The sequence below is a fragment of the Panthera uncia genome, assembly GCF_023721935.1.
Source record: "Panthera uncia isolate 11264 chromosome A1 unlocalized genomic scaffold, Puncia_PCG_1.0 HiC_scaffold_17, whole genome shotgun sequence".
Taxonomy (NCBI): domain Eukaryota; kingdom Metazoa; phylum Chordata; class Mammalia; order Carnivora; family Felidae; genus Panthera; species Panthera uncia.
In genome coordinates, this window is record NW_026057577.1 from 32,663,413 (window position 1) to 32,689,171 (window position 25,759).

Consider the following 25,759-nt stretch of genomic DNA (forward strand, 5'->3'; position numbering starts at 1 on the left):
CAGCACTCCACGCCCCCCCCCTCCCCCTCCCTCCCCCTCTCTCCCCCGCCTTCACTCATGTTCTCTTTGTCTCTCAAGAGTAAACATTAAAAAAAAATATTGCATATGTTTTCTTTTAGTTTTATGGTTTCTGGTCTCACATTTAAGTCTGTAATCCACTTTGAGTATTTTTGTGTATGGTAAGAGATTGGTCCAGTCTCATTCTTTTGCATGTAGCTGTCCAGTTTTCGCAGCACCATTTGTTGTAGAGACAGTCTTTTCCCCATTGTATATTCTTGCCTCCTTTGTCGTAGATTAATTGACCATATAAGCGTTTGTTTCTGGGTGGATGCAGTTTTTTTGTTTTGTTTTGTTTTGTTTTTAACTCATGAGTATCTTACACTACTTTGAGCCCCTTGTCGTCCTCATACACAGTAGCTCTTTGTGGATGTTAGTGACGGAAATCTTGGAGTTACCTAGCATTTGTTTTTTCTAGCCTTTGTTGGCCTTGATGTCTATGGCTCTAAAGTTACAAAGATGAAGAAAGGAGGGGAGAGACGTCGCTGCCTTGGGACGGTAAGGTCTGGTCGGGCAGCCCACATTGGCACATGGCAGGCAGCAGTGTCTCTTGCTGGTGTGAAGGGAGATTCCCTCCTGCCCATTAAGAGGCACCCCACAGCTCTGGCTAGGCTGCTGCTTTTCTCAGAGGGTCATGAGAGCACGCTAATGGCAGAGCAAAGCCCTGACTAGCCTGGTAGCCGGCAGGAACCAGGAGTGCTTAGTTAAATTGCCAGCACATTAAGCTGTAGGGGCCTCTTTCTGAGCCATCAGGATTTCAGGTTTCCCACAAAGCCTAATCTAATGCTCTGGGAGGGGGCAGGGGAGCCAGTCTTTCTGGGGCTGTGCTGGTGGGGGACCTGGCCTGGGAAGTGGCCTTGTCAGGCTTGTTGAGAGGGATGGACCTGTCCCTTTTTAGTGTGTCCTCTCAACTTGGCAGGGGGCAGAGCTGGGCTCTTTTCCCTCTCTCCCGCTATAACCTATCCTTTCATGTCCCCAACTCACTTTCTGTGTTAATAGGTTTTTTCCTCTTTTTCTGTCCCTTCTGTTCACTGCCGCTTTCTCTTTCCATGCTCCCTCTTGCTGGGCCTCATTTTCTGTCCATTGTCACTTTGAGGGCTGGCTATTTGAAGTTCCGGGAGTTACAATGCTGTCCCATATGTCCCAGTGACTAGATTTAATTCAGAGGTCCCCAACCTTTTTTTCTGAGGAGGAGCCAACCTTTACTTCCCCACTGGCTTTCAGATAGCATCTTAGCTCGGTTACTGACCAGACTCCCTGAGCTGAGTGGTTGGGTGAGGTGGAGGTGTCTTTTCCCCACTTGGGGGTCCCAGTGGTGTGGGGAGGGAGTTGTCAGGATTTGCTGGCATTGTTGGGAGCTATCACACAAGCTGAGGTCCACCCTTGGGGAGTCCTTCGAGAAGCTGAAGACAGAAGTAAATCCTACATCCAGGCAGACCTGTGGTTTCTGCAGAGAACCGTGTATGAGCAATAAAGGCTGGAAAGGGGGTCCTTGGCGAGGCGATCCTGGAAGCCATGAGACCATTTGCAGCTGTGGATTCTGCTCTGGAGCTGGGGTTTTCCATGTGGCAACTGGAACAGAGTGTTTTCTCACTGGTAGTTTAGATGGTTGTTGGAAGCATGGCTTTCCGTTTAGTGAGTTAGGAGATAGATTATTTTCTCCTAAAAGCCATGTGGCAGACTTTACCCAAAGATGATCAGCAGGGGTTTTAACTTTTATTGTCAAATATGTGTGGAAATTACATATAACAAAAAAGTACAGTTGAATGAATAATTATATTCATTAATATAACTGTAATGTATTCAAGTTTAGAAATAGAACTTTATTTTTAAACCCAAAAGGGGTAATAGAACGCGTTGTGTTGCAATTTGCTGTTTTGAGTCTGTCGGCGTTTTTCCACATCAGCACATGTAATTCTGCCTCATTCTTAAAGGCCAAATAGTGATGCCATGGTTTGGAAGTTCCATGGTTTATTTAACCATTCCCATATTGGTGGCCCTTTGGGATGTTATACATCATGTGCGTGCGTGTGTGTGTGTGTGTGTGTGAGAGAGAGAGAGAGAGAGAGAGAGAGATGTGTTATATAGCTATTATAAATAAATGCTGTAATATCTGTGGAGGGGGTATGAAGTTGTGTGCATTGAAGATTTTTTTTTTTGCATACCAGAACTAGTGTATATCTGTAAGATAAATTCCTAAAGGGTGAATTGCTGGTTCGAAGGATAGGGTGTTGTTACTTATTAAAGGTTTCACTTAAAAACATGCCTTTATTGAAGAATATGTAAGAAAACAGAATCATCACTATGTAAAAAGAAAGGATGTTTCCTCCAAACATTAGGGAGGAATGGTATACCAATGCCTAGACAGCTTAGGTAGGCTATTTTAGTTGTCGATAGATATTTTCATGTAGCAATTATTTTTTTAATGGCTGTTGAATAAGTGTTGATGTTAGATTTTATAGAGCAACAAGTATGGATCCAGCCAGAGGTTCTTTATAGAAAGCTTTATACAAAAAAATGTTATCAGGTGATATGTTACCTCTCTGGAGGGGAACTTCTCTGAATTTTCTCGAAGTCTCCCAGGCTGGCTGAATGCTAAAATATGCATACCAAGTTTAATGTTGGAGGGAGGTGAGATTGATTGGCTGTAATATTTTCAAATAATGTTGATAATTATATAATATCCACATAAATATCCACATAGTAATGTGGATAATTAACCTGGGGATGACTTTTTAGACTTTATTACTAATGTATCAGGACAAGTTGAATATGCTTACGTCTTTGTGTTATCTTAATGTTGGGGATGGTGGCTTAAAGCACTTACCAGAATGGCATTACCAAATCATGTTGCTAAATAGTTTGCAGGATTTTAGGTTCCTCTGTAGTTTTTGTTTTTATGTCAAATTCTGTGTGAGAAAGGAAAATTAGATGCTGTTTGAAGCTCTTCATTACTCTAGGACAGGGCCTCCAGAGATAGATGATCCACCATTATTTCTTCAACTTTCACGTGCCTTTTGATGCCCTTGTTCCGTGAAAGGTGCCATTTCTGAGATATGTGTCATTGTGTCCTCCACAGAGAGGCTGCAGGCCAGAATGTTGACACAAAAGACATGCTCTAATATTCATTCATGGATTATATGAGGGCAGCTCAGGACCTGGTAGAACTGGCGAACAAACGATCCTGAATGAGGTAGGGGATGGCTAATATTTGGGAAATTGACACCAGAATCAGTGTTTGGACGATGATGAAGTAACAGTGCAGGTTATATTCTTCCAACCTGCCCCCCAAAGAAAATCAACTTAGGAAATGGTGGCACTGCAAAATGTGTTAGAAATGGTGAGCAAGTTATAAAATCACAGATCTTGCCCATGTTGTGATAATTAACTCTCACGGGTCTCCTGGTGTTGCTCTGTTGTTGGGAGCATCACTACCTTCTTTAAAAGGTCAATTCCCTGCTGTTGCTAGTCCCCGGGGCTCTTGTGTAAAGTTGTCCGTGTCAGGAGTAGGTTGTTCCTAGGCGAAGGCCCGTGGTTCTGGAATGCCTGTCCTTGTGGTCTGGGCTCAGGGGTTCAGAGTAGAGGCCATTTGTTGCTTCTCAGCTGTGCTCCCTGCCCAGTCACTTTGTTTGCGACATAACTTCCTGTACTGGTGGGGCCATTCATGCACACTTCTTGCATCTGTTTCAGTAAAATTACGGAACTCATTAAGGTGACTGCCCATAGTGAGTTTTGTCTCGTCTTTATAGCCAAACTATCACTATACCCTAGCAATTTGGAGAACTTCCAGCATTTTCCATCTGATGCAATAACAGACAAATGGAAAGAGTCATTTTATTTTTACTGTTAGCAGTACCAAAGGGTGAGAGCAAGCCAGCTAGGATTTTTTGCCTCATACCCCTGGTACTGGGATGTCATGTCCTTAATATTGTTGAATGCTGTTTATCGTTGAATAAACAAATGGTTAGGTTTGCCAACAGTAACAGACAAGCATAAATAAAGTTGGGTGAATCCTTTTACAAGAGGTAATAACTGTAGAAAAGGAAGCTGCAGTGAAATGGAGGTTTATTCTTAGCAAGGCTGTTTGTGAGCTGACCCTTTGGCCTCATCCCATCCTGTCTACTTTGGCCATAATGAACCCATTCACCTCCTCCAGTGTGCTCAGGTCTTTCTCACAGGCGGCTGTCTCTTACCAGACAGTGAAGGGTGAGTAGTCAGGGATTTCTGTTTATGCTTAACTATCAATGTGATAATTGCTTCCTCTGAGTAGCTTTCTCTGACTTCCAGGACTTATTGTCTCTACTTTGAGCTTGCTGTGCTAAGTGCTTCCTCCCTCTCAGCTTGGTTTTGTAATTGCTGACATTAATGTCTGCCTCTCTCACTAGCCCCGGTGGAAGTTCTTACTTACCATTATGTCCGTAGTGCCTGGAACCGCTGGTGCTGGGTCACAGTGGGTGCTTCTGGAAGTATTTGTGGAATGAACAAATGACTATGAATGGAATAAACCAACATGCCAGTGCTAAAACTTAATGAAAACTGTAAGCCTCAGAGGATAGAGCGGCACAAAACCAGTAATTCTAAAGCTTTTTTTAGCCCAACAAACCATACCCAAAATTATGGGTATGAGAATCAAGAAAAAGTGAGGGACCGAGAATATAAATACTCTGTTTACAAAGATCTTGTTAAAAGGCCAACAAATCAAGGAGTTAAAAAAAGACACAGAGGAGGTCGTTAGAATAAGATCTGCTCTCATGCTTTTAAACTTTAAGACAATTTTATAAATTCTGAAGAAGGATATGTGAGGATGGAGGGATAAGCATGACTTCTGGCTTTGGTGATAAGAATAGTTTCAAGCAAAGAGGTCTGTATGTAAGCAAGAGAACTTTTTCCTCCCATGTCTGATACTCAGCCAAGTGACTTCTTAGTTTGAAGCAGAAAGAAAACATTTAAAGAACTTAAGGACCTGAAGTAGCCTGTGAAAAAAGAATTATAATTACAGAAATTACTATAAAAATTAGTGAAGAGCAGATATAAAAGAGGTTACCAACAAGGGTTAAATTAGTAGTAGGAAGGGATATCGGGGTCCTGCGAGTGGATAGATAGGAGGCCTACAGAGGGGTTCTAGCAGTTAAGACGAGCAGCCTGAAAATATTAGAAAGCACTAAGAAAACCTTTTTTTTCCCCGACTACAGAATTTCCCTTATTAAAACTTTCAGAAATACAAAAGAATATAAGTAACAATTGCTCATAGTTTCAGCACCCAGGGAAAACCACTATAAATGTTTTTTTTCCTTTTAGCCAAATTTTGTCTGTCTGCTGTTACTGTACAACTTAAAGTGTGAGAATTTTAATGTACAACTCAATGGGTTTTTGTAGTATTCATATAAACATGACTCAGCTCAAGATGTAGAACATTTCTATCATTCCAGAAGGCTCCCTTTGTGCCTCTTCCAGTCAATATCCATAGATTCCTTTTGGCTGTTCTCAACCCTCATATACATGAAATCTTACAGTGTGAAGTCTGTTGAATCTGGCTCCTTTTATTCATCATCATCTGTGAGATTCATCCACATGTAATATTTGTTCTTTGTTTCTTTCCTTTTTTTTCTTTCTTTTCTTTTCTTTTTTTTTTTTTTTTTTTTTTTTTTTGTTTGCTGGACAGTTTTCTGTTGTATATACCACAAGCTATCTTTTGTGCTGTGATGAGCATTTGGACAGTTCCCACTGTGGGGCTATTATAAATAAAACTGCTTTGAATGTTCTTATGGACTCACTACACGTTAGTCCACATCTGAGAGCAGACTTACGGGGTCATAAATACTGATATCAATAATATTTTTTCCATTGGGGCTGTTTAGTTTTTCCAGAGGAAAGTTCTTTACTGTATTCTCTTCAGGGTCAATGCCAGGCTACCAGGCATCTTGTAATTAAAAAATAATAACTTTGAAACATACCATTCTTTCCCGTGTGTCTACTTTGTTTGAGGTCTTATCTTATAGGACCACTTTCTGAAAGCATGGTTGCTGGTCTTCTCATTGTATGTCTGAATGCTAATCCTGGGACTTGGAGCTTGTCTGGAATGGGATCGCCACATTGCAGTGTTCAGTGCAGTCTATTAATGGATCTTGGCTGCTGCTTGATTTGAGCTTATTTGAGGCCCTAACTTATCTTTAATAGTACAACTTCCAGTTTACATTTGACCCTTGGTGTAACACACTCTGGTATAGTAGGGTGTGTATTTCACCTGAGCAAATTTATAAAGGGAAAATGTTTATGGTACAGAGTTCAGTATCATACCTTAAATTGAAAGCTCATTTGTGTTTGGATTATATTAAGTGTTTTGCACTAGACTGTATCAGTGTTAGGTAGCCTTTGTTTTGTTTTTACTTTGGTTGGCTTCTGTACAAACTTGGGATTCCCAATTGATTAAGCAAAGTCGTGCTTTTCAAATGCCAGCCCCACGATCTTTGATCTCAGCACAGATGCTGTTTCTGTGGCTTTCCCTCTTACTGGAATTTTTTTAACTTGAAGGAAAATGAAGATAGATGCAGATTTTTATCCCTTTAAGATGACTGTGTGTCTTCAGAACACAGGGACAGAAGGAGGGGGCACGATAGCTGGAGTGCCTGCGTGGTGTATGTTCTTTATAAGTGCCTCTTGGGATTTCCCCCCTAGACATGAAGTGATTCCTCAGGTAGAAGGAGAAAGGTACATCCCAGAAATGAGGGGGAAACATGATGGAGGGAGGAGAGAGGACACATACATTATTGAGGGTTCCAGGAAGAGAACAGCATGGGGATAATGGGGATAGATGCAAGTAGATAGATCAAGATGAGTCATGAAACACTGAAGTCTGAAGCTGTAATAGTTTTATACGCTTTGTTCTTTTTTCCTTCTCATGGGTCGCTGTTCTCAGAACAATGTCTGCAGACTTTGGTCCGGACTTTGCTAGAGTGAGAACGATCATTACTACAGGGTCTTGTTGGACTAATCAAGATAAAATACTGTTTCAATGGGATTAGGCCCTTTCACAGGAGACCCCACTCCCCATATACTGAATTTCTGGAAAGCTTAGTTACGATGACTGTGTTCTTCTGTGACTTAAAAAGTAAATAATGGAATAGCCATTGGGCGAAAGGGTCAATGAGACTGAGGTCTATTGCAAACAAGCGCTCACTAGGTTTTCCACAGCCTTCTTGGTAGAAGTCTTTGCATTAGGATAAGGCGAAAGCCATTCCCAGGTCAGAGTGTGATGTCATGTTGGCAGAGAGCAGAGAAGGGAAAGAACTCTAGTTTTTTTCTGAATCCCTGTTAGGCCCCTGGAAAAATAAGAGCCTCTAAAATGAGGGATAGAATGCAGATGTCAAAATAGAGACTCTGGAGCCATTCTGCTTCCATATTATGAAGTTTGAATTTATAATCACCTCCTTCAAGTGACACACTCACCTCCTGCTGGGTTTAAGCCCCTGCTCCTATCTAGCTGTCTGTTTACCACTTTTCTAAATATCACTCTCCTTATGTTTTCCTTTTGAACCAGTTGCCCAAGGCATAGGTTTGAGCCTCACTTATCTCCGTACCTCACTACTTAGCACAGTGCCAGGCGGTCAGCACTGTATAACTGTACGCTTGCTTGAATGTCGCTCAGAGGAGTTCATTAGCCTACTATACTATTGGTTCCTAGACCTGGAAGTTCTGTAGAGGTATAAAAGGTTAGGGTAGGTTTCAGCCTGTTTTCTTTATAAACTGTTATAAAGTCATCTGGAATCCCATTTCTTTTTTCTCTTGCTCTGCTTTTCTGAAGTGCCTGCTTCACCTTAAGGCTGGCTTCCTCAGGGCTGAGAAGCCCTGTCCTTGCCAGACTTAGTGTGTGCCGGAGTTCAGGGAAAAGGGAGGCTGGGAGTGTGTTCGGAGAGCACCAAGCTCTTAATTTGCAAACCACTTCAGAACCGGTCCCAGCGGCCGAGGGATGCCATGTGTGACTGGCTTAGTCCTGGATTCCTTGAACCAATCTTGATCACAAAGGGGAAAGGGTGACCTGGACTGGGTTAGGTAGCCCTGGTCTCACCCTGGAGCTGGTACGGAGGCGAGAATGGATGGATACCTGACTGGAAATGTGACCACTATTGTGTAGGGGGATGTGATTGTGTGGGATTCATCCTGCCACTGTTGGACCTGCCAAGTCTACTGTTACTTGAATCCGGATTTTCTAGGGAACGTTTATAGTTATTTTGTTCTTTACATATGTGTAAAGTCCCTTACAAATTTATCGATTGTATGTTATGGAGAACAAGTAGTGAAATTATTAAATTTTGAGTATGAGAGTCTTCCTTCTGTTAACTTTTTAATTGGGGATAGAAGACCTCTGAATAGGTAAAAAGTTAAATATCAGTATTGCAGGTGGGTAACAGTGCAAGACAGTAAGATGACAGATAGCACGTTCATCCAGAATATGTACTTTGCATTCCCCAGTGATACTTTTAATCTGAAGTCCTTGGAATGTCAGGCACTGCAAGGGTTGCAGGGTTGATGGAGAGGAGATACCGGCCCACCAGACTTCAAGCCCAGTCATGAGAATGGTTAACGAGTGTTTGGGGGCTGGGAAGCAATGGCCTGTCTCACAGAAGCAAACCACCAAGAACAGGAACCTATACACACAAATGTGGGGGTTCCTGGTGAGCCCTCCAGGGTCCTGAGAGCCTGGATGGTCTGAGGAGATGCTCAGCATCCTGTGTGGAGAGCTCTGCCCTCAGTCCAGTGAAGCCTGGACACACCATTCAACTGCTGAGAGCCGTGGGTCTTTGGTGGGTCATTGCCGCAGTGCTTCTTGTTAGAGGAACCAGTGTGGCCCAGCCCTGGTTGGGCTGGTTCAGCCTCCACTGGTCTGACTCAAGATTAGTGCCGTTAGACTTTCTGCCTTCTTCCTAGAGCTATGTATGCAACCACATTTGTGGACATTTGAGAGAATTAAAAAAATAAAAAATCCTGTTCTTGTACCAGGCATCATGCTAAGCTCCAGGGTCATAGTGATGATCCAAAGGTGACCTGATCCCTGCTGTCACAGCCTATGCCTAGTGAGGAAGGCAGGCAGAAGGCATATAACCAGGTACATAAGCTAATTAGTCAATTGTGGGAATGGTGAAAAAGAAACAATGGGCAAAACTGAAGGTTTACAAGAGGTTTGAGATCCTTTAAGGGATTTTGTAAATTTATTCTTGGGTTGAAGTTTTTTTCCTAATGACTTCCACGGATTAGATGAGAATAATTTTCATTGTTTGTCTCTTAGGTACATTCTGCAGGTCCCCGATGAACCCAGGGAACCCTCCACCGTATCCGGGCCCTGGTCCGACAGCCCCGTACCCACCTTATCCACAACAACCAATGGGACCAGAGGGCTACCCTCCAGGACCTATGGGGGGACCCTACCCACCTCCTCAGGGTTACCCCTACCAAGGATACCCACAGTATGGCTGGCAGGGCGGACCTCAGGAGCCTCCTAAAACCACAGGTACTGGGAGTTGGGTATGTGTATATGTGTATGTGGGTGTGCATGTGCACAGTCCCATGTCACCAAAGGAAATGTTTGCATGTTTTCTTTGGCAGAGAAGGCACGCTAGCCTTTGTGTGCTGTGGTTGACGTTCCCAAGGCTTGGTGACCGCTTAAGGTAGCTTCTAACTCCTGAGAAGGACTTCTTTCTCGGGAGGCCTGCATCAGTTCTTTCTACTTCCTCTATGTCTCTTATCCCTCTGGGGCTGATGACTTCCTGGTTGATGTGTTTTCTGATGGCCCCTTTTGGGGTACCAGTGGGGGAAAGTACTGATTGGGTTCTTGCCCTGACACCCAGTTTCGTATTTTAGATTTGGCCTGCTGGGATTATTTTCATTGTTGGTTTGTTGACCTCCAAGTCATCCTCTTGTCCCTACTCTTGGGTTGATGTTCTTTGCTTAAATGTTTTCATAATTCTCTTGAACTTGCTAGCTGAGTTTTCAGCAGGCCTATGAGTCCTTCTGGTGTGCTAGAACAGTGCTACTCAAAGCTGACTCTGCAGATAAGTGCCAGTCTGTGAATGTGATAAGTACAGAAAGTACAAGTAAACAGAAGAACTTGTAGAGTAATTTGACATTGCTGTGACATTCAAGCAGGTGATCTTGCATTTTACAATACGTGTCAATCTATGGTGAATTAGAAAGGACACATCTTGAGAAGCACTGTGCTAGATGTCTTGGTGACTGTTAGAACTGTTGTATGACCTTCTGGTTTGCTCTTTTACAGTGCCTTCAGCTTTTTAGATTAGCTAATTCTTAATGAGTGCTTGTGTGCCAAGTGGTCTCTTAAGAGCTTTACGTACATTAACATTTAATTCTTGGAACAATCTTATGAGGTTGTTCCCATTTTACAGTGAAGTCATTGAGTCCCACAGTGGCATACGGACTTGGCCAGCTAGAAGGGGCAGATTCCAGATTTGAATCCTGATGGTTTGGCTTTGGAATCTGTGCCTATAACTTTTTTCTCCAGCTGGATGATTTTAGATTTATCTATAACTGCAGGTACATCCCTCAGCTGAGGTGAAAGTGTGTAGTCCATTCTGTCAACAGCTCCTATGAAGAAACTGTTTCTGATTCAAAGGAGGGGAGGTCTTCTTAGTTATTCTTAACCTGTGTCTGGTAATCAGTAAGGACTTAATAAAGGTGTATTGAATGGGTAGGTAGCTGGATAGATAGCTAAGCAGAATCTAAGTCTGTTTATGGTTCAGAATTTTGTTTGTTTTTTGTTTTTTTTTACTGTAGAAATTGTAGTAAAAATATCTTTTGTTTTTCTTTGTTGGGAAACCAGTTTTTTGAAAACCATGTGATTGGAGGTGACAGCTGCTTGTGGGAATGAGGCTTACCAAGGAGTATACTTGCAATACATTTGGGGTCTCCTGGGATGATATTTAATGATAACAACTGTAACAACTAGTATTTCTGAAGACTAGTACCTAGTACTGGCCTCATGTAACTTTCACAAGAGCCCTATAGCTTTGGTCCCATGTTACAGAGGTAGAATCTGAGGCTTGGAGAGGTTGTGTGTCAGTTATCCCTCGTATAACATACCACCCCAAAACTCAGTGGCTGAAAACAACAGTGATTTATTCTCATGATTCTGTGAGTTGGCTTCGTATGATCTCTCCTGGGGTCACTTAATTCAGCTGTCAGCCTGGTCGGGGCTGGTATGTCCCAGATGTCTTCATTCACATGAGTAGAGCCCTGGTTTACTTCCACGAGGCCCCTCTCTACCTGTTGTCTCTCATCTACCCTGGCTTGTTTGCATGGTGGTTAGCTTCTAAGGGGGTGAGTGTACGATCTTGCCAGCCTTTTCATGTCTAGGCCCAGAAGTGGTCCACCATCACTTACCCATATTCTTTTGTTCAAAGCAAGTCACAAGGCTGGCTGGATTCAATAGGAGGGGAAATAGATGTCATCGATACCCTGCCCCCCGCCCCCCCGATTTGGTAACAGCTTTATTCAGAGATATAGTCGGGAGTTGTATGACCATCACCGCTAATTCCAGAACATTTCATCACCCCAAAGAAAGCCATATCCTTTAGCAATCACTCCCATTTCCTTAACCTTCCCCCTCCATACATCTGTTTTATCTCTGTAGATTTGTCTGTTCTGGACATTTCTTATAAAATGAATCCTATAATATGGCCTTTTATGACTGGCTCTTTCACTTAGTGTAACGTGTTAAAGGCTCCTCCGTGTGTGTCAGTACTCCGTTCTTTGTGTTGCCAAATAACACCCCATTGTATGGATATATCACATTTTCTTTATCCATTCATGCTTGGGTTTCTACTTTTTGACTGTGGTGAATAGTAAGTCATGGCTATTATAAACATTCATGTAAATTAAACTCTGTCTCAGGAAGAACAGCGTGTGAATGTAGAGCAGGAGGAATTGTTGGTGACCATCTTGGCAGACGGTTTACCGCTTTCCACTCTGTACCCAGCAGTTTATGTCTTCCCCAGCCCTCCCCACGCACAAAATACATCCATCCCTTCCAAGACCAGCAGGTGGCTCATCAGTCATTACATCCACTTCAAGTCAAGGGTGTCATCATCTGGTATCTGTAAGTAGACGGGGCTTCTCACCTGCCACGCTGCTCCTGTGACTGCCTACCCTGCATTTCTGCTCTGCCCCACCCTGCACACCTCAGAGGTGAAACAAAATGTCACTCCTCTATGAAGCTTCCCCTTTTGTATCCCACCTCTATGGTAGAAGTAACCAATCCCATGTGCTTCAGCTGCAGCCTATACAGACTTCTTTCAGAGCACCTCCTCTCTGAATTAAGTTAATTTTTGTCTTCTGTCTAGTTTACCTCCTTAATGTCTGAATTCAGTCAACTTAGCTGGTGCCGTCTTAGTGCAGGCTTTCAGCATTTGTGTTACGTTTCGCCAAGGTTCTTAAGACTGCAAGTGACAGCATTTCAGCCTTAAAAATTAACCAACAGTAGAGGGTTGCCAGAGACCTGAGTAGAGGCTGCAAAATGACAGATAGTGACCAACACAGACACAAAAAAGGGACTCTGAGAGGACAGAGATGACACAAGGAACAAAAAACCTGTGAGAAAAAGGGGGGAAAATATCTCTAATAGCCTTAGATATGTGGGAAGATAAATCTTAATGAAATAAGAGTAGGGATGCTATATAAAAAGGAACTCAGGAAACAAAAGCATTTAGCCAAGAAGACTGTGAAACCAACCTCAGCCCAAGGAATAGGTCCAAAAGGCTCATTCAGATAGCTAGATCTTGCCAAACCAGAATTGAAGGCTTTTTGCCACAGGTGAAAAGTTGACATAGTGCTATGTAACAACCACCCCAAGTTAGAGATTCTGTAATTTGGAAAGGGCTTGGGTGGAAATCTCTGCTCCCCATGGCATCTCCTGGGGCTGGAACATAGAGGATAATCGAGGCCCTTGGTTGGCTATGAGATTTATGAACTCTCCTCTTGGCTCTATACAGCATGCCTAAAGGGGTGCTCTTGGGTTGGCTTGCATCTGCAGTACAGAGAAGCTGTGTGGTTTTGCAGAAGCTTCAGAAGGGAGAGGGTTGTGGAAGCATGATGGCAATCTGACTGCAGTCAGAGGGAGAGTCAGAAGATACCCACACTTAGACGCTACTATCTTTACGTGTGTTCCTAACCAGTGCACTTCTTCACTCCTATGGGCTTTGTTTCACACTTATTTCCCTTGAAAGTTTCATTTAAGTTCAGCCATATTCTGTCAACTGTTGCTGTTTTGGTGAAATCTTGTACTTCCGGTTCATTATAACAACTAATTGCTCTTCCAAATACCAAAAAAACCCCACAGAACCCCACATCTGATGTCTCTGTTTCCCTCTTCTCCTCCACTTGGCCCCTCAGTGGGACTAAGTTGGGCATCCTGACAACACAGTGGCCTCAGGAAGTGGGACTCCTTCAGTGTCCGTGTGCAAAAAAAGAGAAAAAGGAAACAGACTTTAGTTAATTTCTAGTTTTGAAACAGTTGCAGACTTAAAAAAAGGATGCAGAAATAGTACAAATGATTTCACCCAGATTTCCCCAAACCTTACATCACTACCGTGTAACGATCCTGCCCAGGCCCGGAAGACTCACAACAGCACTTGGATCCCGCTCCATGGCCCAAGCAGCCATGGGTCTGTGTAGGTGGGATTCAAGGGGGGTGAGACAGAGTTCAGTGCTTGGGAGGACAGTGGCAAAGCCACACTGCAGAATGACATATGTGTTGGGGGACCTTTGCAAGCCCTACAGCAAGTCCCAGTGGTGATAGGTAGACTCCTGTTCAGGGAGGCATTCTAACTAACAAAACTGCTGGTAGGCTCTTGTTGACCGTGCCGTAGTTACAGAATTGTTCAAAGTGAAAATTTAAACAAAACAATATCTCCAGTCTTAGAAAATCGATTTAAGGAAGATTTCTGTGAATTGGTGAGAAAGTCATGAAAGAAGAGACATTTTAAAATGCTGCCACCAAAATCAAAATGACACCCCCTCAGATACCTCAGATCATCCGCAGTGGAGGTCCTCAGGTGCTCGCCTGGTTACTCACCTTCCAAGCTCATGGCAGACCTTGGAGTCTCATGTGGTCCTTTCTGCTTAGCCCTAATGTGACCTCACAATCCTCCTTACCACGGTGCCCTAGGCAGTGGCTGTGAATAGGCTTGAATCCAGTTGAATTGGATGAGATGAAGCCTCTTAACCATTCCTTGTGAGCTAACTGCCTCCTTTTAGAGAGATTCAAACCAAAGCCCCGAGAGGTTTAGTGACTTCCCCAGGGTCAGCGAGTTCAAGAAGGATGTGAGTCATGATTCCAAGCTAAGTGCTTTTCCTCATTTCATCCTAGTGCTATGGGCCCGCATGTTCCACAGCAGTTCTCAGACTCCCACGTCAGGAAAATATCTACCTTTGCAGCCCATTCCATACTCCCCCGCTGCCACCCCACCCCACCCCCAGCCACCACAAACAAACACAAAAACCTGGTAGTTTAGGGCAGGGCACCAGATTCCTAGTAGTAGGCAGAGACAAAGTGGATTATGATTAATCTGGGTTCAGATCCCCTTATTAACACCGGGACCTGAGCAGGTTACTTAACCGCGGTGATCTTTGCATGCCTGCCTCCCCTTGGAAGCGTCCCAGAGGCTTTCTCTCCATCTCTGCCTCCCACAGCACCTAGAGAAGTGCTGCCATGTAGTATGTGCTCAGTAAATGTGTGTTGGTGGAATGGAAATGCTGCCATTTCGAAAGGTGGTTGTGAATTCAGGTGAGTTGTCTGGGTCCCTTTCCCTCTGCGCTCCTTCCCATGCTGTTTACCTCTTGCGAATCCAGATATTGGGATTTTATACATGTTCTTCTGGGTTAGGACTGTGATATCAGGCAAGGTATTGATTTAAAATGAAAGAAATTCTATTATAGCAGAGTCTTTGGGATGTCCCCATGGAGTTCAAAAGCCCAATTGGCCTTTGAACTGGGTTTCTAGGCCTGCAAATCAGGAACTGAAAGTGACCTTGTTACGGTTCTTTGTAATTTGAAGATGCAAAAGGAGAGTGTCTGTTCCAGGAGTGCCCTACTGGGTCATTGGCCAACCAACTAGAAGTTCAAAGTGGCCTCTCCTTTAGTCCAAGGTCAGCATTTGGGGGGAGGGTGGTGATAGAATGGCATATTTCTCCTTCTGGATGCTCTTCTTGGTGTCTGACACTGCTCTCATCAGTCATCATGAGGATAGGAAGGAATTTAATGGTCTGGCATCTCTGGCTAATTGACTTCAGGTGTGGAATTACAGCCTGGCTTGTTGGAGCCTTTAAGCCTTTTTTCATCAGAAACTCCGATCGGGCGTTTTCATTGCCCTGGGAAGCCTTTCCAGCCTAAAGTCCAGCTCAGAGCCGTCTTTGCCAGGTATCAGATGACAGAATGTCCCAGCGAGGGCGCTGCCTGGTGCCACCAAAAGCAGTACTGGCTTAGGAATCTAGGTGGAGTGTCTCTCATTTCCGGGGCTTCGGGCTTTTTTCTGTAAAGCTGGGATGACAGGACCGTGATGTAGAATAAAGTAATACGCTTTGTACAGTTTATGGCACGTTTGTGGGCAGAGAGGAAGTTTAGTTTTCTCCTTCAGCCCACGTAAATTTTCTGAATTTTTGCTTATGGGTGGATGGGGGTGGTGAAGACAGGAAGCCTTCAGGGGCGAGGTGGGAAAGCCAATTGCTGAGTGTCACTTGGGTCTCCCCTGAGCATCCACACTGGCCTGAGGCACCTGGGACAACTCCTGAGTCGCCCTCTGCAGTCATGGCCACATGGCCGGTCTCCCTCCCTGCTCTCGCTCCTGCTGTCTGCTTTCTGTTTGTTCAGACTCCCTAATTGCTTTCCATGTCACTCAGAGTAAAAGCCAGAGACCTTCCAGTGACCAGCAAGGCCCTCTCAGAGCCAGCTGCCCCCTGCACCCTCTGCCCCGCCCTCTCCGGCTGCCCGTTCGCTCACCAGGTCCACTCCCCTCCAGGGCTTTGCCTTTTCTCAGAAATCTAAAGGGATATGTTCTCGTTTCTCGTAGTCTGCAGGCATGTAGTCATAGAGGCCGTCCAGCTGCCTCCCTTCACCCTTTGCCTAAACGGGCACCCCACCCGGGCACTGTCTATCCCTGTTCTCATCTCCTTTCCCTATGTAATACTATTATGTGTTCCTTGGCTGCCTCTCTCCTCCTGCCGGAATATAAGCTCCTTTATACATACATATATGTACAGCCCCTTTGTTTGTTAGGTTCACTCCTCAAATAGTTCCTACTATTTGTGGAATGATCGAGTGTCCTCTTCCCCCCTAACATCCTCTACCTGCTCAGGTGTCTTGTGAGTCTTTCTCCTTTAGGCCTTACCTGGGGTTCTTTTAGTCCTCGTCTGGGGAGAATCCTGGGCGTGGTCCTGAGAGCCACTGTGTGCCGGGCCTGGTGCTGAACGTTGTATACCCTTTATTGTTTAATTGGCCTGACCGCTCTGGGAGGTGAGTCCTTTCAAAGGAGGGGTTTTGCCAAGGTCGGAGCTAGTGAGTGGTGGGGCATTCTCATACTCACTTTCACTGGGGCCTGTCTCTGCTTCACCGGCTCTGCTCGAGGAGAGGTGGTCCGCGCCAGTGGGCTCTGCTCCACCGCTGCCTTCATCGCCTGAGGTCTGCGCTCGGCGTACTTGGTGCCTCTTTTGTGCTTCTTCCTTGTTGGTCTCCTGGTTTATCTTGGCCTCCTGGTTCTTCGTGGCAAGAGTTGGCTGCCTTACAAAACACTCCTTTACATCTTCTCCTCAGTTTCTCTTTGTTTAGCCCGTTTAACCTTTGTCCTTCCTCTCACATCTCTTAGCCCAGACCCTGGGTAATTCGTTTGAGTCTTCTGGTGCCCAAATGGTATTCCCATGGAATTCCTTAGAATGCTTTTGTGTTTCACATGGGACTGGGTCAGCGTCTTTAAGACTCGAGCCAGGCCAGGGGTGCCTAGGTGGCTCAGTCGGTTGAGTGTCCAACTCTTGACTTTGGCTCAGTTCATGATCTCACGGTTTTTGGGATCTAGCCCCATACTGGATTCTGTGCTGACAGCGTGGAGACTGTTTGGGATTCTCTCTCCCTGTCTCTCTGCCCTTGTTCCACTTGCACCCTCTCTGTCAAAATAAGTAAACTTAAAAAAAAAAATTAGCCAGGCCTGTCATAATTGAGAAGTTGTGGTTTCTGACCCAGGAAGTGGGCTTAGTCACATACACTCTTTGCTGTGAGGAAGAGACAGATCCAGTGGCCAGAAGGATGGTGGCCTCTAGAGAGAGAGAGAGAGAGAGAGAGAGAGAGAGAGAGAGAGGAGGAGGAAGATGAACAAGGAAGGAGTAGGAATGGACACAGTTCGTTTCCCAGACCCAGCACAGTAGCTGGTCGTAGGACTTGAGAAAGATCTGGCAGAATGAATCCCCAGGCCCTGTGCAGATGAAAGTGCACACCTGGAGACGGGAGTTGGCTGTGGCCTGATGTGGCCTGAACACGGCCCCTCAACTAAGGGAAGATGGGCTGCTTTTGGGGTCCCCCTGGTATTTGTGGCTCTTGACAAGGGCTCTGACATCAACTATTTCTCTCAGCCATCTTGAAGGTCTCTTTTCCCTCCTCAGAGATGGCATGGGCCTTTATGGCTCATTGGCCTGAGAACTTGTTGAGCCTTGCTTTGGAGGAGAAGCTGTTCCTTCTCTTTGCAGTGTTCTGATGGCTTCCATTTAGGTTGGAGGCTTTGCTCCTGGCTTGGGTTTCTGTGTGAGAGGCCAGAGGTTTTGATTTCACTGAGGGTAAAGAGGTTTTGGTGGCAGCAGTTTCCTCCCCTAACCCTTGGGCATGGAGGAGTAGGAACTACACAAGGTGAGGGTTTCAACATTTCTTTCTCCCTCCTTAATGGTTTGGTATTATTCTTAGAATGAAGGCCAGGATTCCGAAAGGCTTGAGGTCGTTCACGTTCTGGCCCTGCTACCAGATTCCAGTTCATTTCCTCAGCCTCGCCAGGCCTCTCTTCCCACGTAGCTTTCGTAAATGGTATTTCCTCTGTATGACTGAAAAGTCTTGACACCTCTCTTGGCTCAGGTAACCCTTATTAAATCCTTCCCATCTTGCTCATGTGGCACTTCAGCGACGTTGAGTGCTACTTTCCACCCCCTAGTCTGGGTCAGCTTTCTGTCCTCCACTGGTTTGTAATTTTTTTTTTATCTTAGCTGTAGTTATAGAATTAAGGTCTTCCACGATAGCAGAGACTTTGTCTAATTTGACTGTTTGAGGCCCCAGTAATTGCTTATTGACTGATGAAAGATGAAGAGGAGTTTAGAGAGAGGCAGGAGAGGGGACAGGTGAGACTCTGGAATGAGCTTTTTCAAGTTTTTCAACTTGGGGCTTGAATTTGCAGAAAAGACTTTGCACTTCCTTTCCCTCCCTCGTGTTGTCTGTCTGTTTGTTTATTGCCTTTTAGAGAGAGCATGCAGGAGTGAGAGAGGCAGAGGGAGAGAGAGAGAGAGAGAGAGAGAGAGAGAGAGAGAGAGCGAGCATCTTAAGCAGGCTTCACACTCAGCATGGAGCCCAACCTGGGGCGGATCTCACAACCTGAGATCATGACCTGAGCCAAAAGCAAGAGTTAGCCACTCAACTGACTGAGCCACCCAGGCGCTACCCGAGCAGAAAATTCATTGTGTAGCAGGGGGTGGAGCTCTGTTAACAATACTTGCTATCAGCTATGGGAATGATCACAACTGAGAGATGGAGCGTTGAGTCATTTTTGCTTCCGTGAGTGCTGGCCCTCACTTCTTCGCTGGTCCCTAAACATAGTAACAACTCACATACAAAACAGTTTTTTAAATTCCGGTCATAGTCCAGATGTGCCATCGTCTCAAATCATTTTTGCATTTTTATTTCCCAGGCAGTTCTTGCTTACATGCACATGTCATTTGTACCTGGCTGCCACTGTAGTGCAGAGGGCATTGCGTATACTGTCTTCTTTCCTTTACTTGATCAGAAGCAACCTCCCTATAGGGCAAGATTTCTCAACTTCACTGTTGACGTTTGGGCTGGATAATTTTTTTTTTAAGATTTCATTTTTGGGTACCTGGGTGGCTCATTTGGTTAAATGTCCAATTCTTGATTTCGGCTCAGGTCATGAGCTCATGGCTTGTGAGTTCGACCCTTGCATCGGGCTCTGCTCTGACAGTATGGAGCCTGCTTGGGATTCTCTCTCCCTTCCTCTCCCTCTGCCCCTGCCCCACTTGCTCGCTCTCTCAAAAAAAATGAATAAAAGCTCTCTGAAAAGATTTTGTTTTTAAGTAATCTCTGTACCCTACAGAGGACTTGAACTTACAAACCCAAGATCGAGTCACATGCTCTACTGACTCAGCCAGCCAGGCACCCCGACTGGATACGTTTTGTTAGAGGTGGGTGGGGTGTCTCCTGCTTTGTGGGATGCTTAGCAGCATCTTCACCTTTATCCACTAAATGCCAGTAGTGGCTGCTCAGTTACAGCAACCAGAACGTTTCCAGACGTTACCAGAGTCCCCCCTAGGGACCCAAATCACCTTTGAGGGTCATTGCAGTAGAGTCTGCGTAATGAAAAATTTAGGTTGCCCATTGTTTTTTGAACCCAGTGGAGGAAAAGCATTCCTAAACGGTTTCATCAGCAGCTGAAAAATATATGCCTTTTTCTAGTGGTCTGCCCAGGAGGAAGGCTCGGGAACTTGGAACTATATTGAACTCCCTCTTGACCTCTGGCTGGACAGACTTTGTTTCCGAGCTTCTCTTTAGTCTAAGACTGGAGAATCTGGGTGTTTGATACCATTCCCTATATTAAAACCAGCAGAAGGTCACCTGGCTGGCTCAGTCAGTGGAGCATTTGACTCTTGATCTCGGAGTTGTCAGTTCGAGCCCCACGTTGGGTGTAGAGATTACTTAAAAACAAAATCTTAAAAAAACAAAAACAAAAACAAAAAAAACAGCTGAACAATAAGAGCTTGAGTCTAGTGGTCCAAATTTATAAGTGGCTTTTTTTGTAATGTTTACTTTTAAGAGAGAGAGAGAGACCAAGTACAAATGGGGTAAGGGCAGAGAGAGAGGGAGACACAGAATCTGAAGCAGGCTCCAGGCTCCGAGCTGTCAGCACAGAGCCCGTCACGAGATTGAGAATCACAAACTGTGAGACCCTGACCCGAGCCCAAGTCGGAAGCCTAACTGACTGAGACACCCCAGGTGCGCCTAGTGGTCCAAATGTTTAAATATTTACTGTTAATTGTTAATTATTAAATAGCTAGCTAAAGAACAGAGCTAATACTTCAGTGGTTGCTATGTGTCAGGCGCTTTTATATATTAATTCATTCAGTCCTCGGAACACCCCTCTGAGATAGGTCTTATCTATCCCCATCATCTAGATGAAGAATCTGAAGCATAAAAAAAAGGCTAACTTAACTTTTTCATGGTCGCGCAGCTAGGAAGTGGTGGAGCTGGGATTCAAAACCCAATCCAACCCCAAGGCCCATGCCCCTCCGCAGCTACCATTTACTGGGTACCTAGTGAGGTGCTTGATGCTGGGCTGAGAGCTTTGTGGACTTGGCTTCAGTTCTCAAAGTAGTCCTTCAGGCTGAGTAGTTATCCTGGAGTTTACAGATGTGGAGCCAGAGTCTTAAAGTTACGGTAAGTTGCCCCTGGGCCCCCAGATAGCCGACCCAGTGCTTCCCTGTGTCACGTGGCCTCCCATGAATGAGGAAAAAAATTTTCTACCTTCATCTTCCTTTTTCCCTTGTGTCAGGCACAATCAATGTGAACTCTTTCTTTCTTTCTTTCTTTCTTTCTTTCTTTCTTTCTTTCTTTCTTTCTTTTAAAATTCTTTTTAACGTTTATTGTTGAGAACAGAGACAGAGTGCAAGTGGGGGTGGAGCAGAGAGAGAGAGAGAGCGAGACACAGAATCAGAAGCAGGCTCCAGGCTCTGACCTGTCAGCACAGAGTCCGAGCAGGGCTGGAACTCACAAGCTGTGAGATCATGACCTGAGCTGAAGTCGGACGCTTAACCGACTGAGCCACCCAGGCGCCCCAAATGTTAAATATTTCTGATTAGATCTTATTCTTCAGGTGGTCTGTCAACATTATCTCATTTAATCCCTAAGCAGTCTTGGTGGTTTCCCATTTTAAAGATGAGGAGACTGAGATTCAGAGAGAGGAAATAACTTGCCTAAAGTCATAAAGTAACGCATTGAGCCATGAACTGAATGAACCCAGGTCTGCTTGATTTCACACCATGTTCTTAACTTTTATGCTCTTTTGCATTCCATTAGAGAATATCCTTAGAATACTTCAAAATTAGCAATAGCTGCTGGTGAGGAGTGGTACAGGAATTGGGCTCTACGGGTGAGACGTGTTCTTTCTGGGGACACTCAACTGCAACTCTATTCCGTTCTTTTCACAAAAGCATGTGAGATTGGCCTTGAGTGAATGTGCCGGGCTCTTGGTACCGAATTTGACTCTTGTTTCACAAAATCGTGACTTCAGGCTTTAATTTGGCAGATCTGCTCAGCAAGGCCCAGTGCTTTAACAAAGTCCCTCTAAGAACTGCTGTAGGTGTCATGGACCTGGGCATCGTGTGAAGACAGTCTGGTCACAAAGACATGGGAACCATAGGCCCCTCAAGATGGCCTCAGGTTTTTCTGTTTTCTTGGATTGAGAGATGCGTTCTGTTTTGGTCACATACTTTCTGCAAAACACTCTATTCTGCCTTTTCAAAAACATTGGCCTGCCCAGCACTCAGGGGTATTGGAGTATAAAAAGGAAACTGCTTTTTGCAGATCCAGTTTACTGAATTGCCTGGCGGGATGTGCTCAGTGCCTGCTGACAGCAGGCCGGTTGGTCGCACCTGGCTGGCCTGGGGAGACAGAAGATGTTGGGAGTCTTACCTACTCCCAGACCAGTTTGCTTCATTGTTCTCTGCCCCTTTCCTCCCTGGTGTGGCCTCGGTTTTCTGCTCTAATACTCCTTTTACCTAGTCTTCACATGGGACCTATACATTCCCTTCACCTCTCACAGAAGCTTTTTAAAGTTACATTGATATAACCATGAAAAAATTGGTTTGGTGGACAAAAAAAAAGCCGGAAGACTGCTTTGGGTAAAAGGCATCTAGGGAAATTGGAAGGTGCAGGTGGGACAGAGCCGGTCAGTCCCTAGGATTGGAGCCAAGACCCTGGTGTTGGGACTTTCCCGTGAGCGTGGGGTCACCTACAGTGGCAGGAGTCTTTCCCTAGAACATTCATACCCTCCAAGTAGTAGCAGGCATTTGCTGTGCTGGAGAGGCTGGCTCCAGGGTGCTACCTGCACCCCCAGCGGGTGGCACGGTGCCTGCACATACCTGGCGCCTGCTTTCCAGTGGTCACTGTGGTTAGCCATAGGGGGGAAAATCTATATTCTGCTTATATTGTGGCTCCCCAGAGTTGAGGTGCTCTAAAAAGCAGGACACGGCATAGGATGATTATAATGAAAATGCTAACAGTGAAGATGAGGCTCAGTGTCCACATCGTTGGATGAGGGCTCAGCCCAACAGCCACTAACACTGTTGTGGTGACCACATCCACAATGATTGGGGCCCAGGAGAATGGCTTTTCCCACACCCCGACTAAGGCATCTGCCCCACTGCAAGCTGCTGCTCCTGGGTTATATTGCCATTCTCTCACAGAAACATGGCCTTGTTTTGAAAATACCTTTTTAAATTACAGAGATAGCTCTTACTTACAGAAAGTAAATAATATGCTAATTTTGCTACCCAGAGATAGGAGTTAACATTTTGGTGTGAATCTTTTGCGCCGTGTTTAGTTTTTTTTAATGCAGCCCTTTTTGAAATTCACTTAGTATGTTAGTCTCATTTTCAATTCCTTAGGTCCTATATATCCTCTGCTGCATCTTGGCCCTGTAGACTATGCACGTTAAGGAGTGGTGGTCACTTGTCATCGAGGGCTCCATTTTAGACGTCAGTCTCGCACTGCTGACTTCACACGGGAGTGTGCCCCCAGCGCGAGTTACTATTGTTATGAAAAATCTCAAAACAGTGTAAAACTCTAACTTAGATTGCTTTTCTTTTCCTTTTTGCCTTTTATTTAGTTCATAACATAACAGCTATAATTTATTGTCCATTTACTTTGTGCCTGGCACTGTGCTTACTGCTTTTCAAGGAGTTAATCATACTCTTCCTAACAGTTCTAAGAGATGGGTTCTATTGTCTCATTTTCAGGTGAGGAAACAGAGCCACAGAGAGGGTAAGGGGGTTGTGTTTTATTTGAATGGACCATGCCAGGTGTAGCAAGCCTACCCCCCGAATCTGGTGAACGTGTGTCTGCAGGAGCTGGCCTATGGTGGGTACAGCAGTGGAGAGGACCCTGCTCCCCTGCTGTTTGAGCTGAGCCGACAGTTTGGGGGCGGCTGACAGACCCACAGAGACAGACCAGTGAATGGGTGCTGACCGTATCTGTAGGCTGCCTTGGTCTTCTGTTCACACTTGCCTAGCTCCCCTCTTCCAGGAAACATGCACTTTGCTCTGGACTCTTGTGGAAAGGCTCATCACCTTACAGCAGGAAGCTTGCTGATGTGTGCCATCAGGGCTGCAGCTCTTTGGGTTTTGAGAGGCCAGTACCGTTCCCCTCCTCTTCCCACCGTGAGGCTCAGGGCCTTTTTCCTCATTTGATCAAAGGTGACTTGTGTGTCCAGGCTGAGATCCTGAACGGGAAGGTGGCACACTTCCTCAGGGCGCCCTTAGAATTAAAAGGCTTTCTGCAGCTTGGAGAAGAAACTAGAGCCTTCTCCCCACTCTACGTGCCCTCACCCCCACCCACATGTGCAGGCGCACACAGTCTCCTTCTAGGGATTTTAGGGATGTACTTGGTGGGGGCGGGGTGATGTGGACAGAGCTTTCTCCTTGGGGTTTCAGGCATCTGCCCCTCTTCTCAAGGACGTACCTGCTTAAAGACCATAAATTGGGAGTAGCCTGGGAATGTTTTCAGTGCCTTTCTATAATTTTTTTTAATGTTGTTTATTTTTGAGAGAGAAAGAGAGAGCAGGGGAGGGGCAGAGAGGGGGGACAGACCTAATCGGGCTCTGTGTTGACAGCAGCAAGCCCAATGCAGGACTTAGACTCATGAACTGTGAGATCATGATCTGAGCCAAAGTCGGACACTCAACCAACCTAGCCACCCAGGTACCCCTCAATGCCTTTCAGTTGTGCTTTCTGTAGGGCAAGATGGGGAAAAATGGCCAGTAGACTTTTTTTTTTCAGTAGTGTTTTGGTTCCCTCTGAGCTTTTCCATTTACCCTTGAAATGACTCCATTTGGTTGTCTGGAGGACAATCTGAAGGATTTTAGAGAGAGTACAAGATTGTATTTGAGTTCTTAATAGGTAAAAATGGATTTTTGCTTTTGGGTGGGATGTGTATCATGCGTAGTTTATGAAGGGTCAGTACCCCCAACCCCCCCCCCCCAAAAAAAAAAAAAAGCCCTGTCCGAGTACCCTTGGGCAGCCACAGGTAACTATGCGTTCCTCAAGGCTATGGGCAGGATGCCCTGGGCATGTACATCTGAAGTAAAGGCTCTCCAGAGGCCTCTCAGGAGAAGGTGTCTTCCATGGGGCCCGTTCTCCCTAGCCTAACCAGCCTCTGGACCCTGAGCTCCCTTGACTCGCTTGACTCCCAAGGTCTCCCCCTGGTCAGCTCAGTCCCCTGTGGGATAAAGTGCTGGTTCCCATACCAGAGACTGCTCTCTCAGCCACTGCAAGAAAGTTTGGGCTGAATGAGGTCTCTTGAAGGGTTTGAGCTGATAGAAGAGGGAGTGACCCCCTTCCTTTAGAGCTTAAAACTGATAGGATCTTCATATTTTTTCTTAGTCCTGCTTTGCTGTTGCTTCAGAGAATAGCTAAGCCCAAACCTGCAGCTTGCTTGCAAGACAGGCTGGAAACGGTTTTTCCAGCCAAGGTATAATGTGTAAGGCAAATTGTTGGTTCATTTGTTCATTCATTCATTGGTTTGTTCCATATCTCCTATATGCCAGGACTCCTGAGTGCCTTGGGCTAGGCTAGGAAAATAGAGCTGCAAGTGACATTGGGAGTCTTCAGTAGTTTTTTTTTAAATTTTATTAAAAAAATTTTTTTAACATTTGTTTATTTTTGAGCGAAAGAGACAGAGCATGAGTGGGAAAGGGGCAGAGAGAGAGGGAGACACAGAACTGGAAGCAGGCTCCAGGCTCTGAGCTTTCAGCACAGAGCCTGACACGGGACTCGAACTCACAAGCGGTAAGATCATGACTTGAGCCCAAGTCAGGTGCCTAACTGAGCCACCCGGGCACCCCTAGGGAGTCTTCAGTATTTTTATCCAGGTGGAATCAGGAGCTAAGGGTCACCAGGGTTCCTCCTGGAGGTTGAAAAAGAATACCTGGCCACTCCCCTGGTCAGGCATGGGAGAAGGCAGGTAGTGGTAGAGGGTTCTGGGTGGTCACCAGCTCCATCCTGCCGACAAGGGCAAGGATGGGTAAGTACCAAGGCCGTGTGCTTGCGAACATCATTAGGAGACACTGCCCCCGCCTTTCTCAGTTATTGCCCAGCAGCCTGGTGTCCACAAGCAGTTCAGCTTGGGCAGTACCAGCGGGAAATAGATGCTTCTTTTACCCCATTTCTGAGTC

General features: G+C 45.4%; 1 protein-coding gene and 1 long non-coding RNA gene across 5 annotated transcripts in view; one reads left to right on the forward strand and one right to left on the reverse strand.

The window, feature by feature from the left end:
* The window catches only part of CYSTM1 (cysteine rich transmembrane module containing 1), a 77,330-nt gene that overhangs the window by 24,093 nt on the left and 27,478 nt on the right, over window positions 1-25,759 (forward strand). For 3 of the 4 annotated variants that reach the window (XM_049649362.1, XM_049649363.1, XM_049649364.1), the window contains exon 2: window positions 9,341-9,562. In XM_049649362.1, coding sequence (XP_049505319.1) covers window positions 9,341-9,562 — 222 coding nt within the window. Of the gene's footprint in view, window positions 1-3,128; window positions 3,251-9,340; window positions 9,563-25,759 lie in introns of those variants that run through there. The other variant, XM_049649365.1, reaches the window with a different exon arrangement.
* LOC125935581 (uncharacterized) lies at window positions 12,880-14,283 on the reverse strand. Its single transcript, XR_007461713.1, has 2 exons — window positions 14,089-14,283; window positions 12,880-13,507 (listed from the first exon to the last, which is right to left on the reverse strand). It is a non-coding gene; the product is annotated as an uncharacterized LOC125935581 (long non-coding RNA).